This window comes from Puma concolor, chromosome B3, assembly GCF_028749965.1.
Source record: "Puma concolor isolate L17-30 chromosome B3, mPumCon1.1.hap2, whole genome shotgun sequence".
Classification (NCBI taxonomy): domain Eukaryota; kingdom Metazoa; phylum Chordata; class Mammalia; order Carnivora; family Felidae; genus Puma; species Puma concolor.
The window spans coordinates 149009933-149028133 of record NC_141672.1 but is presented as its reverse complement, the minus strand read 5'-3'; the positions used below and the strand labels follow the sequence as shown (position 1 = coordinate 149028133).

Genomic DNA, 18201 nt, shown 5'->3' with positions numbered 1-18201 from the left:
GGGGTCCTGGCCCCGCCCAGCTGGAGGTCCCGGCTGCGCCCTGCCCCAATCCTGGCCCCGCCCAGCCGGAAGTGAGGCGGGGAGAGGCCGGGCAGCACCTCCCGCGGAGGGAAGGGGCCGCCCCCTGACGGGGTGGGCGCACCGCACCGCGGGGCGGGGTCGCCCGGCCTCTCCCCGCCCGGCTCCGGTCGCTCTCCCGCCTCCGGGTGGCCGCGGGCTCGGGCTCGGCGCCCGGACGACGGCGCGGCGACCGCCATGGGCAACAAGCAGACCATCTTCACGGAGGAGCAGCTGGACAACTACCAGGTGAGCCGGCGCCCGCCCTCCCCTGCTTTTGGCCGCGAGCCGAGGCCCCCAAAGCCAGTTACTGGGTTCGGACTCTGCCCCTGCCTTCAGGTAGGAGCGTGACCTTGGGATGTGACTTGCAGCCTCAGTTTCCCCACCCTTGCGTTGAGAGCGCTTTCCTCGCGGTAGCCGTTCCTTTTCATCCCCGTTTAGCCTCCTTACTCTTGGCCCCTCGCTGGCCTCGAACCCCTCCCCAGACACCTGTCCCAGCGCCCACCTTGGCACGGAGTTGGAGGGTCATGAAACGTGGGCTGCAGGGAGGGTCCCCGATCCCAGGAATCAGCCCAGGAGAATGAGTCTCAGCAGAGCAGAAATGACCTGGGGGCCTGTCTGGGTGGGGAGTGAGGTGTATCGGCCCCCAAGTCAGATTTAAGTTGGGGGTGTCCTGTTTACCCGTTTGGGGTCTCTACCTCTGGCCCCAGCATGGAAATAATTGGAGCAAGAAGGCAGGCCATGTGCCCGTTCCCACGCCCCCCTGCAAGGTCCCTCAGCCCCCAGCAGCCACCTGCTAAGACCCTCCTAGCACCTGCTGCCTCCAGAGCCAGGAAACTGCCCAGATCCGAGGCCCCGAAGCCCTTCTGCCATGGGGAGGCTTGTGTGGTTGCAGGATGAAGCCCAGCCCCCTGACTTGCTGGGGCCCTGGCCAGCCTCCGGGGCTCCTTCCCTGCCCTGTGTGCGCCAGCCACCCCTGGGCTGTCGCTGGCCTCCTTCCTCCCTCCCTTTGCCCATGCTCTGGGACGCCCCTTCAGATTTCCCTCATCCTTCAAGGCCCAACTGGGACGCCTCTGCCCGACTCCCCTGGGCGGAGGGGGCCTGCTTGGAGTGTGCTGTGGGAGAGAGGCACATCGGCAGTGTCTCCTGTGGCTGCCTGTTGCCTTCGTGAATATTTCTTTTGGTAATGGGCCTGAAGTGTGAGTCCTCTGAGGCCCCTTCTCCTCGGAAACGCTGGCCGTCAATAATGGTTATCAGCTCCATGTGAGGCCCTGAGAAGGACCAGGAAGCCACATTCATGGAGCAATGCTGTGTGCCAGGCATTGGAACAGATACCCTCTAGGATCCTCACGATGGGGTGGATTATCAGCCCCATTTCACAGAAGAGTAGACAAAGGCCGAGGAGCCACTCAGTGCCTGGCACAGTCCAGGCTCAAACTGGAATTTGAATCCTTTAATCCAAGGCTCACTGCTTTTGTTTGGGGGCAGGGCCCGTGTGTGCTCTTTGTCCCGGAGAGGTCAACCTTGGCCTCGTGAGAGTACGATGTGCTCCAGGGAAGGAGGGTACTAGTGGTCCGTGGAAGACCCGGAGGGAAGGGTAACTTTTGCTCTGCAAGATTCAGAGAGAATGCAGTGCTTGAGCAGGGCCTTTGAAAGGTAGGCCCCCGCAGGCCCAGAAGGAGGCGTCTGGGTGGAGGGGAGCACGTGGGTGAAGGCTGGGGGGTGGCACAGGCAAGCAGGCGGACCCTGCCCAGAAGTGAAGCATAGCCCCATGGGGGGTGGGGAGCCTGAGTTTCCGCTCACACCAGCCTAGCGTTGGGTTACACTTGGGAGCCAGTCCCAGTGCTGGGTTGTGATCCTCCACCAGAGCCAGGCAGGGTGGGAGGAACGAGAGCTGACGAAACCTGAGAGCCCCAGTCTCCCGCCCTCTGCGCTCCATCCAGCGCCACGCCTGCCAGGCTCCCAGTTACGGCCCCCTTTCCCCAGTCCTCAGGTGCCAGTGATTCCCAAGTTCAGGTTTCTTTCCAGACTTCTCTGCCCTCCAGATCAATCTCCCAGACCCCTCAAACTGCAGAGCAAGGCTCCCAGCCTCCCCCAGAACCCACCACTGCTCCTCTGGCCATTCAAGTCTCACAGGCAACCCACATTTTCAGTTAAGAGCAAGCCCTGTAACTCACCTGGGGACCCTCTCCTCTGTCTCCACCCAAGGATCCAAGGCAAGACAAGACACTTAGAATCTGAGTACGAAACCTTATTCTCTGCCAACACTGCCAGAATCCTGAGAAGCCTTTACGGTACTTGCCACGCTCACCCCCCAGGAGCTGCCTCCCTGGGGTGAGGTCCAGGCAAGGTCAACAGAAGAAAAAGCAAAACGTTAGTGGGTGAGCAGGTTCGTGGCAGTTTGGTGGTAATGTTGAAAACCTACAAACAGCTGCTGCCACGTGTTCAGGACGAGGAGAAAGTTCGGTTAAGCAGAGCCAATGCCTTTTTTTTTTTTTTTTTTAATTTTTTTTTTTCAACGTTTATTTATTTTTGGGACAGAGAGAGACAGAGCATGAACGGGGGAGGGGCAGAGAGAGAGGGAGACACAGAATCGGAAACAGGCTCCAGGCTCTGAGCCATCAGCCCAGAGCCTGACGCGGGGCTTGAACTCGCGGACCGCGAGATCGTGACCTGGCTGAAGTCGGACGCTTAACCGACTGCGCCACCCAGGCGCCCCAGAGCCAATGCCTTTTGTGAGACATCCTGCAGCCAGTGAAGCGTGTGGAGGGCTTACATGGGAAGACCTGTTCCTCGTCCCGGAGCCCTGTGTCGAGCACCCATGGCGCTGGATGTGGAGTACGCGGCCGGGGCAGGACATGAAGCGGTCAGTGAACGTGGTCACGGCTGGGCTCTACAGTCTGTGGACTGCGGTCAAGAAGCAAAAGCCCCAGGTTGCAGTCAGCCCTCTGGGCTGCGTGTGCAACTTAGAGCAAGCTATTCAACTTCACCGAACCTCGGTTTTCCCATCTGTAGAGTGGGGAGATAATGCCTGCCTGCCTTCCCCCCCCCCCCCTCCATAGGCTAGGGACGAGGGTTGAACAAAACTGGATAACCAGAGCCCCCACGGACCAGGCCTGCGGTGATCACGGACCGGGTGGGATGTGGTTCTCAGCCTGGGCTGCACGTTGCAGTCATGGAATGTCTCTGCAAACTGATGCCGGGCTCCACCCCAGGTGATTCTGCTCCAGAGCTGAGGCCCTCGTTTTAGCAACAGCATCACTGCGGGTGGAGCATCTTGGAAAGATTCGGATTCCTGGGCCCCACCCCCAGAATTTCTGGTGCAGCAGGTCTGGAGTGGAGCCTGAGAACCTACACTTGCACTAAGTCCCCAGGTGATACTGGTGCGGCCAGTCCTGGAACCACACCTTGAGGACTGTTGATGTAGACAGGTGTGAGTGGTTGTGATAAGGGACCAGGGTCCTTTCGCTCGTAGGGCCTTTGGGTCAGGACCCAGATATTTCCTTTTCAACCCAGGGCATGGGAGAAAGGAGAGCAGAGGGGAAGAGGGGAGGCCAGGGCCTCTCCCTGTCCCTGGTTATGCCGACACCCCCACCAGGCAGGTTGGGAGGGGCCGAGGAGGGTCTGTGCCTGAAGACTCAGCTAGGCTGCCTTTGGGGCCTGCTCCAGGGTCTTCAGGAAATCCGTCCCCGCGGCCCCGCCTGAGTCGGAGACAGGGACTCCGAGCTTGGTGAGGGTGGGGGCAGAGGAGCTATTGCCTAGGGCAAAGCCTAGCCCGCTAGGACAAGTCCCTGGGGTCCGAGAAGGGCAGGGCGGCCTGCGGGCCTTTGGCCTAACTCCTGGGCGGCAGACTGGGTTGCAGGGGACCCGGAAGTTCCCACCGGCTCCCCCTTTCCAGCCCTCCCGCGGGCGCCTCCTCTCTGGGCTTCCTGAGTGTGCGGCACAGCTGCTCCGGTGCCCAGGGACTCCGGGTTTCACGCGGGGCAGGCCTGGCTGGCTGCAAGCCTGGGCCGCGGCTGTGAGCCCCTGGTCAGCACATCCCCAGGGGCAACGGCGGCGAGGGCAGGGGGGCCAGGGCCAGGATAAGCACAGAAGCCCTTCATCCCTGGGGTGTTTTTGCCTCCATACGTCGCACCGTGGCCAGGCACCACAGCCACCGCCACCAGGCAGGCCGGCCCGTGGACAGAGGCAGGTCACACGGACAAGGCAGGACACCGGAGACCAGTTTATAACTGGGCGACCTTAAGACCCGAGCGCTGCCCCCACCCTGAGGGTCCTAGCCGCTGCCCCCTGCCTCCTCCTCCCCTCGCTTCTGCTCACCTGGCCTCCACCGCTTCCCCGTGTGACCCTCTCTATTCCTGTGGCTTCAGATGCCACGTAGATGCCGGTGTTTCCCCAGCCTGTGTGCCCGGGACCTTCCATCTCTGTGCCTGGGACACACGGCACACGACGCGGGGCACCGATCTCGCGCTGCAGTGTGGATGGCGCCCCCTGCAGCTGAGACCCTGCCGGCCTTACCTCCTCACTGGTCTCCCAGCCCCTTTCCCCGCCGTCCCACAGAGCAGACCACAAGTCAGTGCCATCCACCTCCGGCTCGTCCCCCCGCCTGTGCGTGCACGCCCCCAAGGCTGCCCCCACAGACCCCCACACCATGCCGCAGTTCCCTGGGCCAGGCCACAGCTTCAGGAGGTGGCTTCCGGGCCACCAGGCTGCTCTCTGCCCAGGCCGAGGCGGTTCCTGAGAGGTCCCGAGGGAAAGCGGGGCGTGGGCCCTGCAGCGGACTGTGTGTGTGTTTTCCCTTCACAGGACTGCACCTTCTTCAATAAGAAGGACATCCTCAAGTAAGTGTGGCCTGCGGTTCGCCCGCTGGAGCTGGGCCGGGCACCTCGCGTGGGCTGGCTGCACGGGCTGGGACCGAGGGGGGCGTCTGCCTGTCGGGAGCCAAGCGCAGGCCGCTGTGAACTGGAGAACTTCCCACCCCGCCCGGCGCCCAGACACTTCTGCCAGGAATCAAGGGTCTCCGTCTTGCGTGCCCGGCTCTTTGGGGGGCCGTTTCAGGCACGTTTTAATTTTATCCTCCCTGCGACCTTGTAACAGGAAAACCTTTGGTCCCTACTTGGCTGTGGGGCCTGAAGACCTGGCCTCTGACTCCAGGCCCCTTGCTGTTTATTTGACCGTGTCCGGAGGTCTGTCAGACTCGGGGTCCCTGAAATGCCCTCTGGCTCCAGCCCTGATGTCCCTCTGCCCTGGGAGGCCCAGAAGTCAAGGGCCTGGCCTGCATGCCCCCAGCGTGCCTGAGCTGCCTGCCAGGGGCTCTTCCCTTTCCGGGACAACTCCTTTCTTTGGGATGGAGGAGGCGGGCTCTGAGGGAAGAGATGAAGGGGGTTGGCAGCCTTGGAGCCCCAGGCCCAGGCAGTGAGCACGACCCACAGGATGCCAGGCCCGGCCCCTCACGGGCCCTGTGCCTGAGCTACCAGGTGGCGTTAAAAGCCAGCGAGGTCACAGGACCGCTTTCCCCGGAGGCCGATGGATGGGCTGGGGCTAGAGCCTGTAGCGGCTTCCCAGGCGAGCTGTGCTTTGTCACCGTCCTGACCACTCCGCTCACACAGGCAGCTCCCTCCGCCTTTCCCCTCTGCCCCGGACACTCTTCAGCCTGCCCCCGGGTGGACGGACAGGGGTCCCCGCAGGGCCGAGAGGCGGGAGCACCAGGGCGCGGCGTTTGCACGGTGGGATTTGGTCTGTGACTTGAGTGAGGTGTGGGGTGGGGTCCCCGTCTGGACGGGGTGGCCCTCAGAGCCGTAACGACAGCCATTGCCGGTGGCGTCCTGGGCGCGGACCCTCACCGGAGCCTCACCACGCTCATGCTCTGTGCAGGGCCCCCGCCTCTGGAGAGGCCGCACCGCGGCTGCTCGTCCTCCGCGGCCCGTGCCCACTCCTGCCCTGGCAGCGAAAGCTGGTCTCCGCCGCCCGGCGGCCCCTTCTTCACCTCTGGTACCCACCTCGTTCCCGTGCCCCCTTCCAGACCCACCTCCGTGGTCGTCCGTGCCACCCCAGCTCATGCGTCCTGCTCGTGTGCCCTGTGTCACTGCTCGTACAGTGTCCCGGACGCTCCAGGGGCTCCTGGCTCACGCGCTTGGCTCCCCCTGAAGTCGCCGTCAGCCGGGCCCCAGCCTCCCCGCCCCGTAATTGGGCACAGCGCCTGGGAGCCCCCAGTGAGCGCCTGAAGACCACGCGAGTGAAGAAGGCCACGAGAGAACATTCCAGGCTAGGAGCAGCAGGGCCAAGGACACAGGCCTGCTTCACCCCATGCCGACCTCCAGCAGTCTCGCCGAGAGCAGCAAGGTTGCCCGTGGTACGGGCACGTGGCACGAAGGCCAGGCATTAGACTAAACGTGGCAGGTCTTTGGGGTGTCCCTTGCCCCCTGGCAAGTGACGAGCCCCAGGCAGATGGGGGGATGCCCCGCGGTCCTGGCCTGCCCGAGTCTGGACCCTTCAGCACCCCAGCCTCTGTAGCTCGACCCAGAGCCCAGGCCGGGGCTGGGGTCCAGACACGGGTAGGATCCCTTCTGGCAGCGGGATGCCCCTTCCTGCTTGTCCCGTCCCTGGTTCATTCAGGCTCTGCCACTGTGTTAACACTCACTGGGGACCCAAGGGACCAGACCCGGTGCTTTCTCTGCAAAGTGGTCACGTCAGGAGGAGGGGGCGGGGGATGGAGCGCCTGCTGTGGGTCATTCCCTGTCTCTGCACTGTCCCCCCGCCCCCAGCAGGCCCCTGTGTTCAGCACAACACGGGGCCGCTTGGGGTTTTATGGCCCAGCCGTGCACCCTCGGCAGGGGTGGTGAGAGCAGGCAGCACGTGGGATTGCGGCCCCTGGAGGAACCACGATAGCTCCGTTCCATTTTGGCCCCTTCTCTTTTCTCCAACCTTCTCTCTGGGCCCCAGTGAGGGCCAGTGAAACCTACCAGGGACTGACCACCCCTGCCGGGTGAGCCCTCCTCCGCCGTTCACACGTCAGGTCCAGGCAGGGCAACCGAGGCCCGGAGCCCGGCCCGGCAGCGGGCAGCAGGCCGTCGGCAGAGCCGGGCCCCGGCCCGCCTGGTGAGCTGCCCCCAGCCCTGGCCCGGTGGGTGGTGCGGAGGAGGAAACCCGAGCACAGGTTCTCCTTGCAGCGGCCCCGGGTCACAGATAACCATCGGCATCGGCGGTACCCCCCCCTGCCACCACCAGGAGGATACGGTTGCTCGCGTGTACCTTTTCCACTCTCATGCGGAGCCCTCTTCCTAGCAGGTCCCAGGTGGCACTCTGACTGCCCTCTGCCCCCCGTGGGCCTGCGCTCCTCGGTGAGGGGACCCGAGTCCTTGCCCGCCGCTGCAGACAGGCCCTCCGGCTAGCACCGCAGAGTGTTTCCCTGTGTCAGTGTTTCGTACCTTGGTTTCCCAACGTGCTGAAAACTCTGTGGGCTCTGTTTTAATTAAGCTTTTTATTTCATACGTGATACGTGATGACCATAGAGAAATTCGAAAACAGAGGCGCCTGGGGGGCTCAGTCGGGTGAGCATCTGACTCTTGGTTTTGTCTCAGGTCATGATCTCACGGTTCATGAGTTCGAGCCCCGTGTCGGGCTCTGTGCTGACGGTGCGGATCCTGCTTGGGATTCTCTCTCTCCATCTCTCTGCCCCTCCCTGCTCACTCTCTCTCTCTCTCTCAAAGTAGGTAAATAAACATTAAAAGAAAATCAGAAATAAAGCCAGTCGAGAGAAGACGAAAATTACCTGTAACCCCATCACTTGGCGGTGATGAGCGTTGATGTTTTGCTGTGTATCGTGTCAGTGTTTTTCCTCTGTGTGTGTTTATCAAAAATGTGTCTCATGTTGTTTTATAATGTGCTTAAAATTGCTTTTCCTTAAGCAAACTATAAAAATAGGTTTAAAAACATGATCTTGCCACATCCTTAATTCATTTGGCTGGACGTGTAGGTTTTCAGCACTTGACCATTGTAATTAGTCTTGTGACAGCACGGCTGTGCCCCACACCCCTGCGGTAAATTTCTTTTTTCTTCTTTTTGTTTTAAACTTTTTTTTAACGTTTATTTATTTTTGAGAGAAAGAGAGACAGAGTATGAGCGGGGGAGGGACAGAGAGAGAGGGAGACACAGAATCGGAAACAGGCTCCAGGCTCTGAGCTGTCAGCACAGAGGCCGACGGGGGGGCCTCGAACCTACGAACCGTGAGACCATGACCTAAGCAGAAGTCGGCCGCTTAACTGACTGAGCCACCTGGGCGCCCCTGGGATAAGTTCCTAACAGATTTCTGAATTGAAAGGTATAGACCTTTCTTTTTTTCTTTCTCTCTCTCTCTTTCTCTCTCTCTTTCTGGGTATAGACATTCTTAAGGCTTTTGATTTTTACTGCTAAATTGCCCCCCACCCCTGAGAGCGCTTTTGAACCATTTGCTCTGCCAGCTGCCCTGCGTGAGGTCCCATCTCCCTCCTTCCTCAGTCACGCTGGCCTTTGCATCTTTGTCTTCCGTTCCCCCAGTCATTTACTGACTGCCCCGGGGTTCTAGCCCACAGTCGGGCCCACCCGCACGGTGGTGGCTTTAGGGGGACTCTGCAGGAACCGCCGCTCATTGGCCCGGGGCCAGTCCAGACTTTTCCTGTCCTGTTTTCACTTGTAAGTTTTGGCAGCCAAAGTTTGGATTACTGTTTCAATTTAATTTAATTATATGTACGTGAGTGCTGAGCCCAAATGCGCACCACCAACCAGACTGCGACTTCCAGAAGAATCCGCTTCTCCCAGTGATTTCAAATGCTCTTTGTCGTGGACTGTCCTCACACCCGTGCTGCGCTGTGTCTGTGCCGCTCGGGTCCGCGAGGTGACCGGCTGTCCCCTCAGACTCTGTTCTCACAGCTGAGGGGCAGATGCCCCCCCCCCCGGGTGCCCTCTTTCAGGCCCTCCCCCCCCCCCACACTGGTGCTTTCACACAGACTTTTGAATCTGGTCGGCAAGTTCTTTGTTTCGTTTTCTAATTTAATTATTTTTTTTAATTTACATCCAAGTTAGTATATAGCGAAGCAATGATTTCAGGAGTAGATTCCTTAATGCCCCTTCCCCATTTAGCCCATCCCCCCCTCCCACAGTCCCTCTAGTAACCCTCAGTTTGTTTCCCATATTTATGAACCTCTTCTGTTTCGTCCCCCTCCCTGTTTTTATATTATTTTTGCTTCCCTTCCCTTCTGTTCATCTGTCTTGTCTCTTAAAGTCCTCATATGAGTGAAGTCATATGATGTTTGTCTTTCGCTGACTGACTAGCATAATCCCCCCAGTTCCATCCACGTAGTTGCAAATGGCAAGATTTCATTCTTTTTGATTGTGGTCGGCAAGTTCTCAAACAAACCGCTGCAGGTTTCAGTTAGGATCGTCTTCATTGGCAGAAATGTGGAGACAGGAAATAGAGGCACTTACCTTGCCACCCAGATACTTTACATCTTTTTACACACTTGGTTTTCATACTTAGTTGTTGTTGGGGGGGGTGATTTTTTTTTCCTATTGTGATTTAGTTCTTTTATATCTTATTTTCGAATAGGCTGATGCTGGTACATAGAAAACTATTTTGAGGGCACCTGGGTGGCTCGGTCAGTTAAGCATCTGACTTCGGCTCCGGTCATGACCTCATGGTTCGTGGTTCGAGCCCCTTGTTGGGTTCTGTGCTGACAGCTCAGAGCCTGGAGCCTGCTTCGGATTCTGTGTCTCCCTGTCTCTCTGCCCGTCCCCGGACTCATGCTCTGTCTCTGTCTCAAAAATAAATAAAACATTAAAAAAAAGAAAACTATTTTGTGCAGAAGGGCTACTGAGCCCTTTCTCATTCAAATAGTTTTTTAACTGATTATTTTTGGTTTTCTGGCAAATAATAATTCTCCTCCTTTCCAATATTTAAATATACCGTCTCTTCCCGCACTGACCACCGTGGCCAGCGGTCACGGGGCGATGCCGTGTAGCGGTGGTGATAGGCGGCCTCCGGCTTTTCTGGGGATGGCTCTGGTGTGGTGTGGGGTGTTGATCTGGGGTAGAGCATCCCTTTGTTTCTGTTTTACTGAGGATTTTAAGCTTTATTATTGATAAAATTACTACTTAAAAATATTTATATTTTAGTGACCACTTTAAAAATTCAAGGAGTTTGGGAGCAGGTGAAGTGACAAGTGAAAGCTGGCCCCTTCTTCTTGCTCCTATCTGCCCCCAACTCGCAGGGGCCAACAGTGTAAATGTGTGGTCCACATTTTGGCCTTTTTTCCTGTGTCCATACACCCGTCAGGTCATAAATGTAGCTACCAACTTGACAAAACAATTTTTTTGCCGATTAATATGATTCGTAGTCACAGATTTTCGAAGGGTTAGTCCAACGGCGTATTCCTGGCTTAAATCCTCACGGTCTGAATGTGTCACTCTCTCAATACCGTGGGACTTGATTTACCAATATTTCATAAGAGTTTTGCATCTGTGTGCGCGTCGTTGGTCCCTTTTGGATGCCACCCGTCGGGTTCTGCGAGCAAGGTTCTTACTCGGTTTCTAAAATGAACGGGGAGGCGCCTCCCCGACTGCTCCGTGCTCCGGGGACTTGAAGCAGCACAGGTGTGACTTGTGCCCCGGGGTCTTAGGACAGGGCCAGCATGCCCTGTACTGGGACGGGGTGACTGTTCGGTTTCCCCACAGTGATTCAGCCTTCCAAATTCTGAGTTTGGCTTAGAAAAAATAAGTAAATAAAATAGCAGGGTCACCTTAGTCCTGGCGTCAGGGCAGGAGTCGGCCCTCCCGCCCCAGGGGACACCGCAATCTGCCAGCGCTCGGCCCTCTCCCCACCTTCCTGGTGGGGTGCCCCTGGCGGGCAGGCAGCTGAGGGCCAGGTGGCCTTGCTAATGCCATCCTCCCTGACCCCGCAAGTGTGAGGACAGCAGGACAGCCCCCATTCGCTGATGGGGAGGTCCGTGGGGGTCCGACCTCAGTCTGCCATGTGGCTTGTGCTGCGGCCACCCTGCATGCCTTTGGAGGCGGAGGGCAATGCCCACGGCACCCAGCATCACACCCCACATGTCAAAGGTCAAGGGCAGGGTGAAATGTAACAGAAGTTTAGCATGTCTGTCAAGAACGCGAAGCCAGCTGTGTAAATTGTGATATGCAAGTGCTGGTTCTGTGTTTGGGGACAGTAAACAAGGACAGGTTTTTCCTCAACTCGGAGAGCGAGAGCGAAGATAGCCCTTGAATGCCCCTGGCGGAGAGTCCTGGCCCCATGCTGTCACTCGGGTATCTGGTGACGAGGGTCGGGCTTTGGGATTTCCCTCCAGCCCTGTGTTTCCCAGTGGTGGCGCTTCTGTGCGATTCCGGGACGGTCGTGGGGACTTGTGGCTGGGGGAGTGGCCTCATGGCGTCTTGCTCTGCGTTCACCCCGCCGGTGTGGAGCCAGGGCGGCCTGATAGAGACACCAGCATCCACCTCCCAGGGTGGTTGAGGGATTAAACGGAGTCATCCGCACGGGGGAATCGACCCAGAGCCTGGCACAGAGTGAGGACTCGCTAAACGGGGCTGGTGTTACGTGTGCACCGGGCGGGTAGTAAAGTGCTTGGCCGGAGAGGGCTGCGGGCCTGTTGCGGGGGCCTGGGGTGTGTCTGTGGGCCAGCCACTTAGAACACTGACTTTAGGGGAGTGGGCCAGGCAGGGCGGGGGCTCTGGGGGTGCTTTGGTCCAATTCCCAAGAGTCCTAGGCCCCCCGTTGGGTGGGTCACCCGCCTCAGCCCCTGGTCGGTGCCCCCTGAACTCGTCCCCCCATCTGGCAGCACGTCTTGGACACGATTTCATCTGACCTGAGCTGCATTTGTGTGGGGCGGGACTTGGGGGCTATTCTCCCGGATGTTAGGGGCAGAAGAGGACTGAATAATGGAGGATGGGCCTCCCCGTGAGCTAGCGGCAGGAGGTCCCACACCCTGGAGGGTCCTCGGGTCGGGTCGTTCAGGCCAGCTTGTGTCCTGGGGCCACCTGAGCACTGACCGGGCTGCGGGCAGGGCGGGAGGTGGGAGTGACTGGGGCCCTGGCAGGGCCTGCCTGTGGGCGTGAGGGCTGCCGGTGGCTATTCCAGAGACCCAACCCTCGGAGCCTGCTTGGGACCCAGCAGCAAACGGCCGGGGCTCGACAGCTTAAGGACTGGGGAGGAGGGGTAAATGCCCTGGATCTCCAGGCCTTCGTTCCAGCCACGTCCCTCGTACTTCCAGTTGTGTGGCCCTGGACAGACGGCTCTTAACCTCTTCAGGCCTCGGTTTGCCATGCTGAGAGCTGGGGGGCGCAGCTCACCTGTGTGCACAGCCGGGGGCAGAATTAATGGGGCGACACCGCTGGCATACAGAAGGCCTTTATGGGGCCCAGAGAGGGAACACGGAGACCTGGGGGTGGGGGACACGACCCGGTTATCAGCATGGGGGCCTGCTGCCTCCCCCCCCCCCAGGCCTCACTTCCTGCGCTCAGAACAAGGCAAGGGGGCCTGTGTGGAGCGGGGGGCTGGGTGCAGGTGGGGCAGCATCGGCTGAGGGGGACTCAGGGGATGCACACGCACCCCCCCCCCCCCCCCCCCCCCGCCCAGCTCTTTCCCTCTGCCTCCCTCGCAGGTTGCACGCACGGTTCTACGAGCTGGCCCCCAACCTCGTCCCCATGGACTATAGGAAGAGCCCCGTCGTCCACGTGCCCATGAGCCTCATCATCCAGATGCCAGAGCTCCGGGTACGACAGAGGCCGCTGCTGCTGGGCAGGTGGGCTGGGGGGCAGGCAGCGGAGGCACCCAGACCTGGTGGAAGCCGGCTCTGCCCTTGGTGGCTGTGTGGTCCTGAGAGGATCACCGGACCTCTCTGTGCCTGTTTCCTCCCCTGCACTCTCTGAGTAAATGAGCCACACGTGTGGGGACTGCATACGGGTGGTCAGTGCTGCCCTATAGTCCGTGTCACCTGCTTGCCCCTTTGTGACACGGCTGGTCATCTGTGCATGGCCGACATTATGTCTGCTTTTCTAGATTCCTCTGTCTCCCTGTCTGGCATTAGCCTCTCTAGCACGGCTATCCACACCATCACTTCTCAGACTTGAACGTGCACAGGGCTGCCTGCAGATCTTGTCAGGGCCAGCAGGTCTGGGCCAGGAGGTAAGGGTCAGCGGGTCAAGGTCGGAAGGTCTGGGCCAGCAGGTCTGGGTGAGCAGGTCAGGGCCAACAGGTCAAGGCCAGCAGGTCAGGGTCAGCAGGTCTGAGCCAGCAAGTCAAGGTCAGCGGGTCTGGGCCAGGAGGTCAGTGTCAGGGCCATCAGGTCAGAGCCAGCAGGTGTGGGTCAGCAGGTCAGGGTCAGCAGGTCAATGTCAGGAGGTCAGGGTCAGCAGGTCAGAGCCACCAGGTATGGGTCAGCAGGTCAAGGTCAGCATGTCTGGGGCAGCAGGTCAAGGTCAGGAGGTCAGGGTCAGAGCCAGCATGTGTGGGTCAGCAGGTCTGAGCCAGTAGGTGTGGGTCAGCAGGTCAGGGCTAGGAGGTCTGGGCCAGCAGGTCAATGTCAGGAGGTCAGGGTCATGGTCAGCAGGTCAGAGCCACCAGGTGTGGGTCAGCAGGTCAAGGTCAGCAGGTCTGGGTCAAGAGTTCAGGGTTAGGGCCAGCAGGTCAGAGCCAGCATGTGTGGGTCAGCAGGTCAGGGCCGGCAGGTCAAGGTCAGCCGGTCTGGGCCAGCAGGTGGGCACTAAGATTCTGTTTTGCAGCATGTTCCCAGGTGAGGCTGTACCTGCTGGACGCCACACCACATGGGTATTTGACACGAAGGTTTCATTTCACAAGCTCCTTGCCTGTAGTACGTCGAGGGCAGTCCCACAGTAGGGAAGGTTGGCATTCGGGGCACAACTCCACACAGCTGTGCAACTCTGCCAGCAGCCCCCTGCCAGCCCTTGGGTGTGTGTTCCCGGGGTCAGGGCACCACGTGGCATCCGCTCCGGCGCCTCTGTCCCAAGGGGTAGTGAGGCACCGGCCTGGCCACGGCTCAGAGGGTACCTGGAGGGGTGGGCAGTCTGGCAGCAGCCCCTCGGCTGTTCCAGAGCCTCCTGGGCTCGGCACAGAGTGGGGGCTAGGCTGGGGGCTCCAGGAAACATGAGCCCCCAGAGACCTGGGATCAGAGGGAGGAGTCGGGTGTAGCTCCCCGGAGGAGGGGCCCCCTGGAGCTGATCGAGGCCCGGGGTCTGACTGCTTGTCCAGGCTCATTTCTCCGAGCCTTTGGGGCCCCACTTCTGCCCGGCAGGACCCTGGCCTGACCTCGCATAGCCAAGGGCTGCCTGCGCCCTGGGCCTCCTCTTCTCCTCCCCATGGTGGCAGGCACCCCTGTGCACCCCTTGGGGCAGTGGGGAGCGCACCGTGGCCCTGCTCCGTGCAGGTCTGAGCGATGGGTGGGACACGAAGTGCGGTGCCTGGACTGGCATCCATACCTTCCGTGCTTTGTCTGCCCTCACAAACCAGTCACGCAGGTGTGGTGGTTCCCACTTTGCGGGTGGGACGGGGTGGAGGGTTGCTCGGGGTCAGGTCACTCGTCCAGGGTCACCCTGCACCCACGCAACCACTGTGGCTGTTTCCTCCAGGAGAACCCCTTCAAGGAAAGGATCGTAGAGGCTTTTTCAGAGGATGGCGAGGGCAACCTCACCTTCAACGACTTTGTGGACATGTTCTCCGTGCTCTGTGAGTCGGCTCCCCGTGAGCTCAAGGCAAACTATGCCTTCAAGATCTACGGTAGGGCCCTCGGGCTGCGTGCTGGTGGTGGTGCTCCCCTTGGGCTGAGTGCTGGTGGTGGGGGTGCTCCCCTCAGGGGCTGCGTGCTGGTGGTGGGGGTGCTCCCCTCGGGCTGCGTGCTAGTGGTGGGGGTGCTCCCCTTGGGCTGAGTGCTGGTGGTGGGGGTGCTCCCCTTGGGGGCTTCTGGTATTGGGGGTGCTCCCCTCAGGGGCTGCGTGCTGGTGGTTGGGTGCTCCCCTCGGGCTGTGCGCTGCTGGTGGTGGGGTGCTCAGGGACCCCGGGAGAGTGCCTGACCTGTGGGGAAAGATAGTGTGTGAGGACACCAGGGGTCCTGGGGGGGAGGGAGGTCCTGGCTCCCTGGGGGCGGGGGGGTGTCCCTGGATAGGACAAGTGGGGGTGGGCGTGCCCAGTGGAGGGAATGACAAGGACGTGCCAGGCTTGAGGAGGTGAGACGCACCCAGGTGGTGTGAGCCCAGGGAGGTCACAGGACAGGCTGTGAGGAGCCAGCCAAGGAGTTTGAATCTGGTGCCCAGGACTAAGGGTCCACTGCAGGGTTCCAGGTAGGTCAGGACGGTTCTGGGCTCTGGAGAGGTCACTGGGCGTCCTAGAGGTGTGAACTGGAGACCAGGGGACCAGGGGAGGGGGAGGGCGCCTCTGCCAGGCAGAGAGGTTCCCAGGCCCCCCCACCCACCCCCTGGAGGTGGAGGTGGGCGGCCTGACTTCTCACCCCAGCCCAGCCTATGACAGTGGTCACACGGCCACCAGAGGGCGCTGGTCCCCCAGAGGAGAGAACCTCATGAGCTGGGCCTGCCCAGGGCCGGTGGTCCTCATGGGAACACTGAGGCCCAAGGAGGGGCTGGGACCCATCGTGGACCAGAGGAGCCGTGGGCAGACCTCCTGTCTCAGCACCTTTGATCAGCTGGTGGCTCCCGGGCCTCTCAGGCTCTTTCACTTTGTTGTAGTCAGCTTGTCCATTTCAGAGGCCTGGTCTGGGTCCACGCATGCACGCCTGTGTGCGCACATCAGAAAGACAGCAGCTGGTCTACCCTCCAGTCCCAGGGCCCCGACATCGCTCCCGGGGAAGGCTGTTGTCTGCCAGCCGGGGGGTGGGGGTGCAGCCGGGCAGGAGGGGCAGGCCCCTTGCTGCCCTGCTTCTGGACAGAGGGGGTTTGGTGCTGGGGAGAATCAGGACCTGACTTCCAGCGAGGGTCACACACACACACACACACACACACACACACACACACACACACCCGCCTCAGCCTGTGCACGTGAAACGGGCACAGGAATCCAGCCAGCAGCCCGCACATCTGCACAGGGCTTGCTGGGCGCCCCTGTGGGGCAGAGATGAGTCCCACCCCTGCCTGTCCCAGAGGCGGTGCTGTGGGCACGTGGCAAGACGCCGGGGTCCAGTGCTGACCGGGGATGTCACTGCAGGACCCCAGTGCTTCATCCTTGCACAATGGGGACTCTGCTGGACCTGCCAATCAGTTTGTGTTTGGTGGGGGGTGAGGGGGGGCATGAGGCGGAACACGTGATGTCCCCCTAGCAGCCACACTCTTCATCACTGTCAGCGTCTGGGTGCGGCCCGTGCAGGGGGCTCAGCAGGAGGAGCCTGGAGGTCTAGAAAGCCCCCTGAAGGTGGTGTTTGAGCTGAAACTTGAAGGACCAACGGGAATTTGCAGGACAGACAAGTGGGGGACAGTCTGGGCGGAAGAAGGGCAGACATCTGGGAGCTAGGCTGGAGACTGGGGCCCACGTCGGGGTCACTGCCGTGATCACATGCCTCTCTGAGCTGTGCGGCTGTGCTGTGGGCAGCAGAATCAAACCATGTGCCCGGCTCTGTGCACAATGGCCAGCCTGGGCCTCCCTCCGAAGGGCTTCTGAGTCCTGATGCCCGTGGTGCCGGGCGGTGCAGGGGGGCGGGGGGGGGGGGCACCTGCGGGAGGCTGCAGGGTGCAGTTTAGGGAAGGGTGTGCTTACTGGCCAACAGGCTCGGCTGGCGGCCAGTTCCCCCTCCAAGCCACCCTCAGACCTGGATTCGGTCACTTGGCCTTTCTGGGCCTCAGTTTCCTCCGCTCCAGGGGGGGGGGGGCACAGGGCCTGCTGTGGGGTGCGGCCGGGAGGTCCTGGTGTCCCCACAAGCCTCAGATTCAGACTCTGAAGTGTCTCAGACCAGGTTTGTACCTGTGGCCATTGTGGGGACTCAACAGGGTCATAGGTGTTGACTTGGCGGATGTGGTGTTCGTCTTGTGCCCCCGTGGCCCCCGTCGGCTGGGCACAGGGTCCGGGGGCCCCGGAGTGTGAACGGGCTGAGGGCCGTGGGGTGCCGGGCTGGACCCCTGGCCTGAGCACCTCCACCCGCCCCCAGACTTCAACACAGACAACTTCATCTGCAAGGAGGACCTAACGCGGACGCTGGCCCGGCTCACCAAGTCTGAGCTGGACGAGGACGAGGTGGTGCTCGTGTGCGACAAGGTCATCGAGGAGGCCGACCTGGACGGGGACGGCAAGCTGGGCTTCGCCGACTTTGAGGACATGATCGCCAAGGCCCCCGACTTCCTCAGGTGTGGCCCTGCGGCCGTGGCTGGGGGCTGGGGTCCCGGGGACAGCTGGGTGTCCAGCTTTCTGCCTGTCCTTGGGGTTGCTCAGTTGTATCCTCTGCACCCTCCCTAAGGGACCGTCCAGCACGGGCCAGGGGCCTGTTGGCGTTCCACCGAGGGGCCCTCACCCAGCCAGCCCTCCTCTCTTTCTAGCACCTTCCACATCCGGATCTGAGGACACTGCTGAGGGTGCGGGGCCCAGAAGCTGACCCTCTGGCTCTGCTGTCTACACGAGTGACCTCCAAGCTGCCCGGAAAAGACGCTGTGGCCTCTGGGGTCATACCAACATTTCCTTGGCCCTTTCAGCAAAAAAAATCCTTAACCAGGGAAGGGGGGTGTGAGGGCAGGGCCCTTCCCAGACCCCAGACCCCACCACAGGCCCTCCTCCGTCCCCCCCAAGCTCCCCAGACCCTCATCCTCTCCCCGCTGGAAATGGCTGCACCGAGCGGGGAAGGCACAGGCCTCGCGGGGCAGGGGATACGGACGCGTCCCGGTGCTGGGCAGGCGTCCTGGTCGCCCAGGGCAAAGTGAAAAATGAAAGAGACCAAGGTTTTATGAGCTGCGCGGTCCTTCTCCAGAACCCAGTGTGAAGCTGTGTGGACGCCGGGCAGAGGGCTCCATCCCTGTCCCCAGCGCTGGGCACCGAGACAGAATTCCCCAAGACAGAATCCTCACTGGTGCGTGCTGTCCACACACTGGTGAACTTCTGGGAGTAAAGCGCTTTTGCGTCCCTGTGCTCTGCCTGCCATCATTAGGACGTGC

At 60.7% G+C, this 18201-nt stretch overlaps 1 protein-coding gene across 4 annotated transcripts; it reads left to right on the top strand.

Moving 5' to 3' along the window:
- Positions 1-102: 102 nt before the first annotated feature.
- CIB2 (calcium and integrin binding family member 2) lies at positions 103-18174 on the top strand. Of its 4 annotated transcripts, XM_025919046.2 has the most exons (7): positions 122-306; positions 4864-4898; positions 5932-6048; positions 12705-12816; positions 14689-14836; positions 17208-17403; positions 17593-18174. In XM_025919046.2, exons 1-7 carry the CDS (start codon positions 256-258, stop codon positions 17612-17614), a joined length of 681 nt encoding a protein of 226 aa, XP_025774831.2. In that variant the 5' UTR covers positions 122-255; the 3' UTR covers positions 17615-18174. The 4 variants fall into 4 exon arrangements, with proteins under 4 accessions (XP_086567904.1, XP_025774831.2, XP_025774832.1 ...); XM_025919047.2 differs by lacking the exon at positions 5932-6048 and having other exon boundaries at positions 127-306; XM_086711778.1 differs by lacking the exons at positions 4864-4898; positions 5932-6048 and having other exon boundaries at positions 103-306.
- Positions 18175-18201: the final 27 nt, after the last annotated feature.

Bases quoted from the DNA above. Each gene is read 5' to 3' on its own strand.
- CIB2 (XM_025919046.2), top strand. From the start codon at position 256: ATGGGCAACAAGCAGACCATCTTCACGGAGGAGCAGCTGGACAACTAC. The intron at 6,049-12,704 runs GTACCCACCTCG...CCTCCCTCGCAG, and splicing joins CGGCCCCTTCTTCACCTCTG to GTTGCACGCACGGTTCTACG. The intron at 17,404-17,592 runs GTGTGGCCCTGC...CTCTCTTTCTAG, and splicing joins AAGGCCCCCGACTTCCTCAG to CACCTTCCACATCCGGATCT.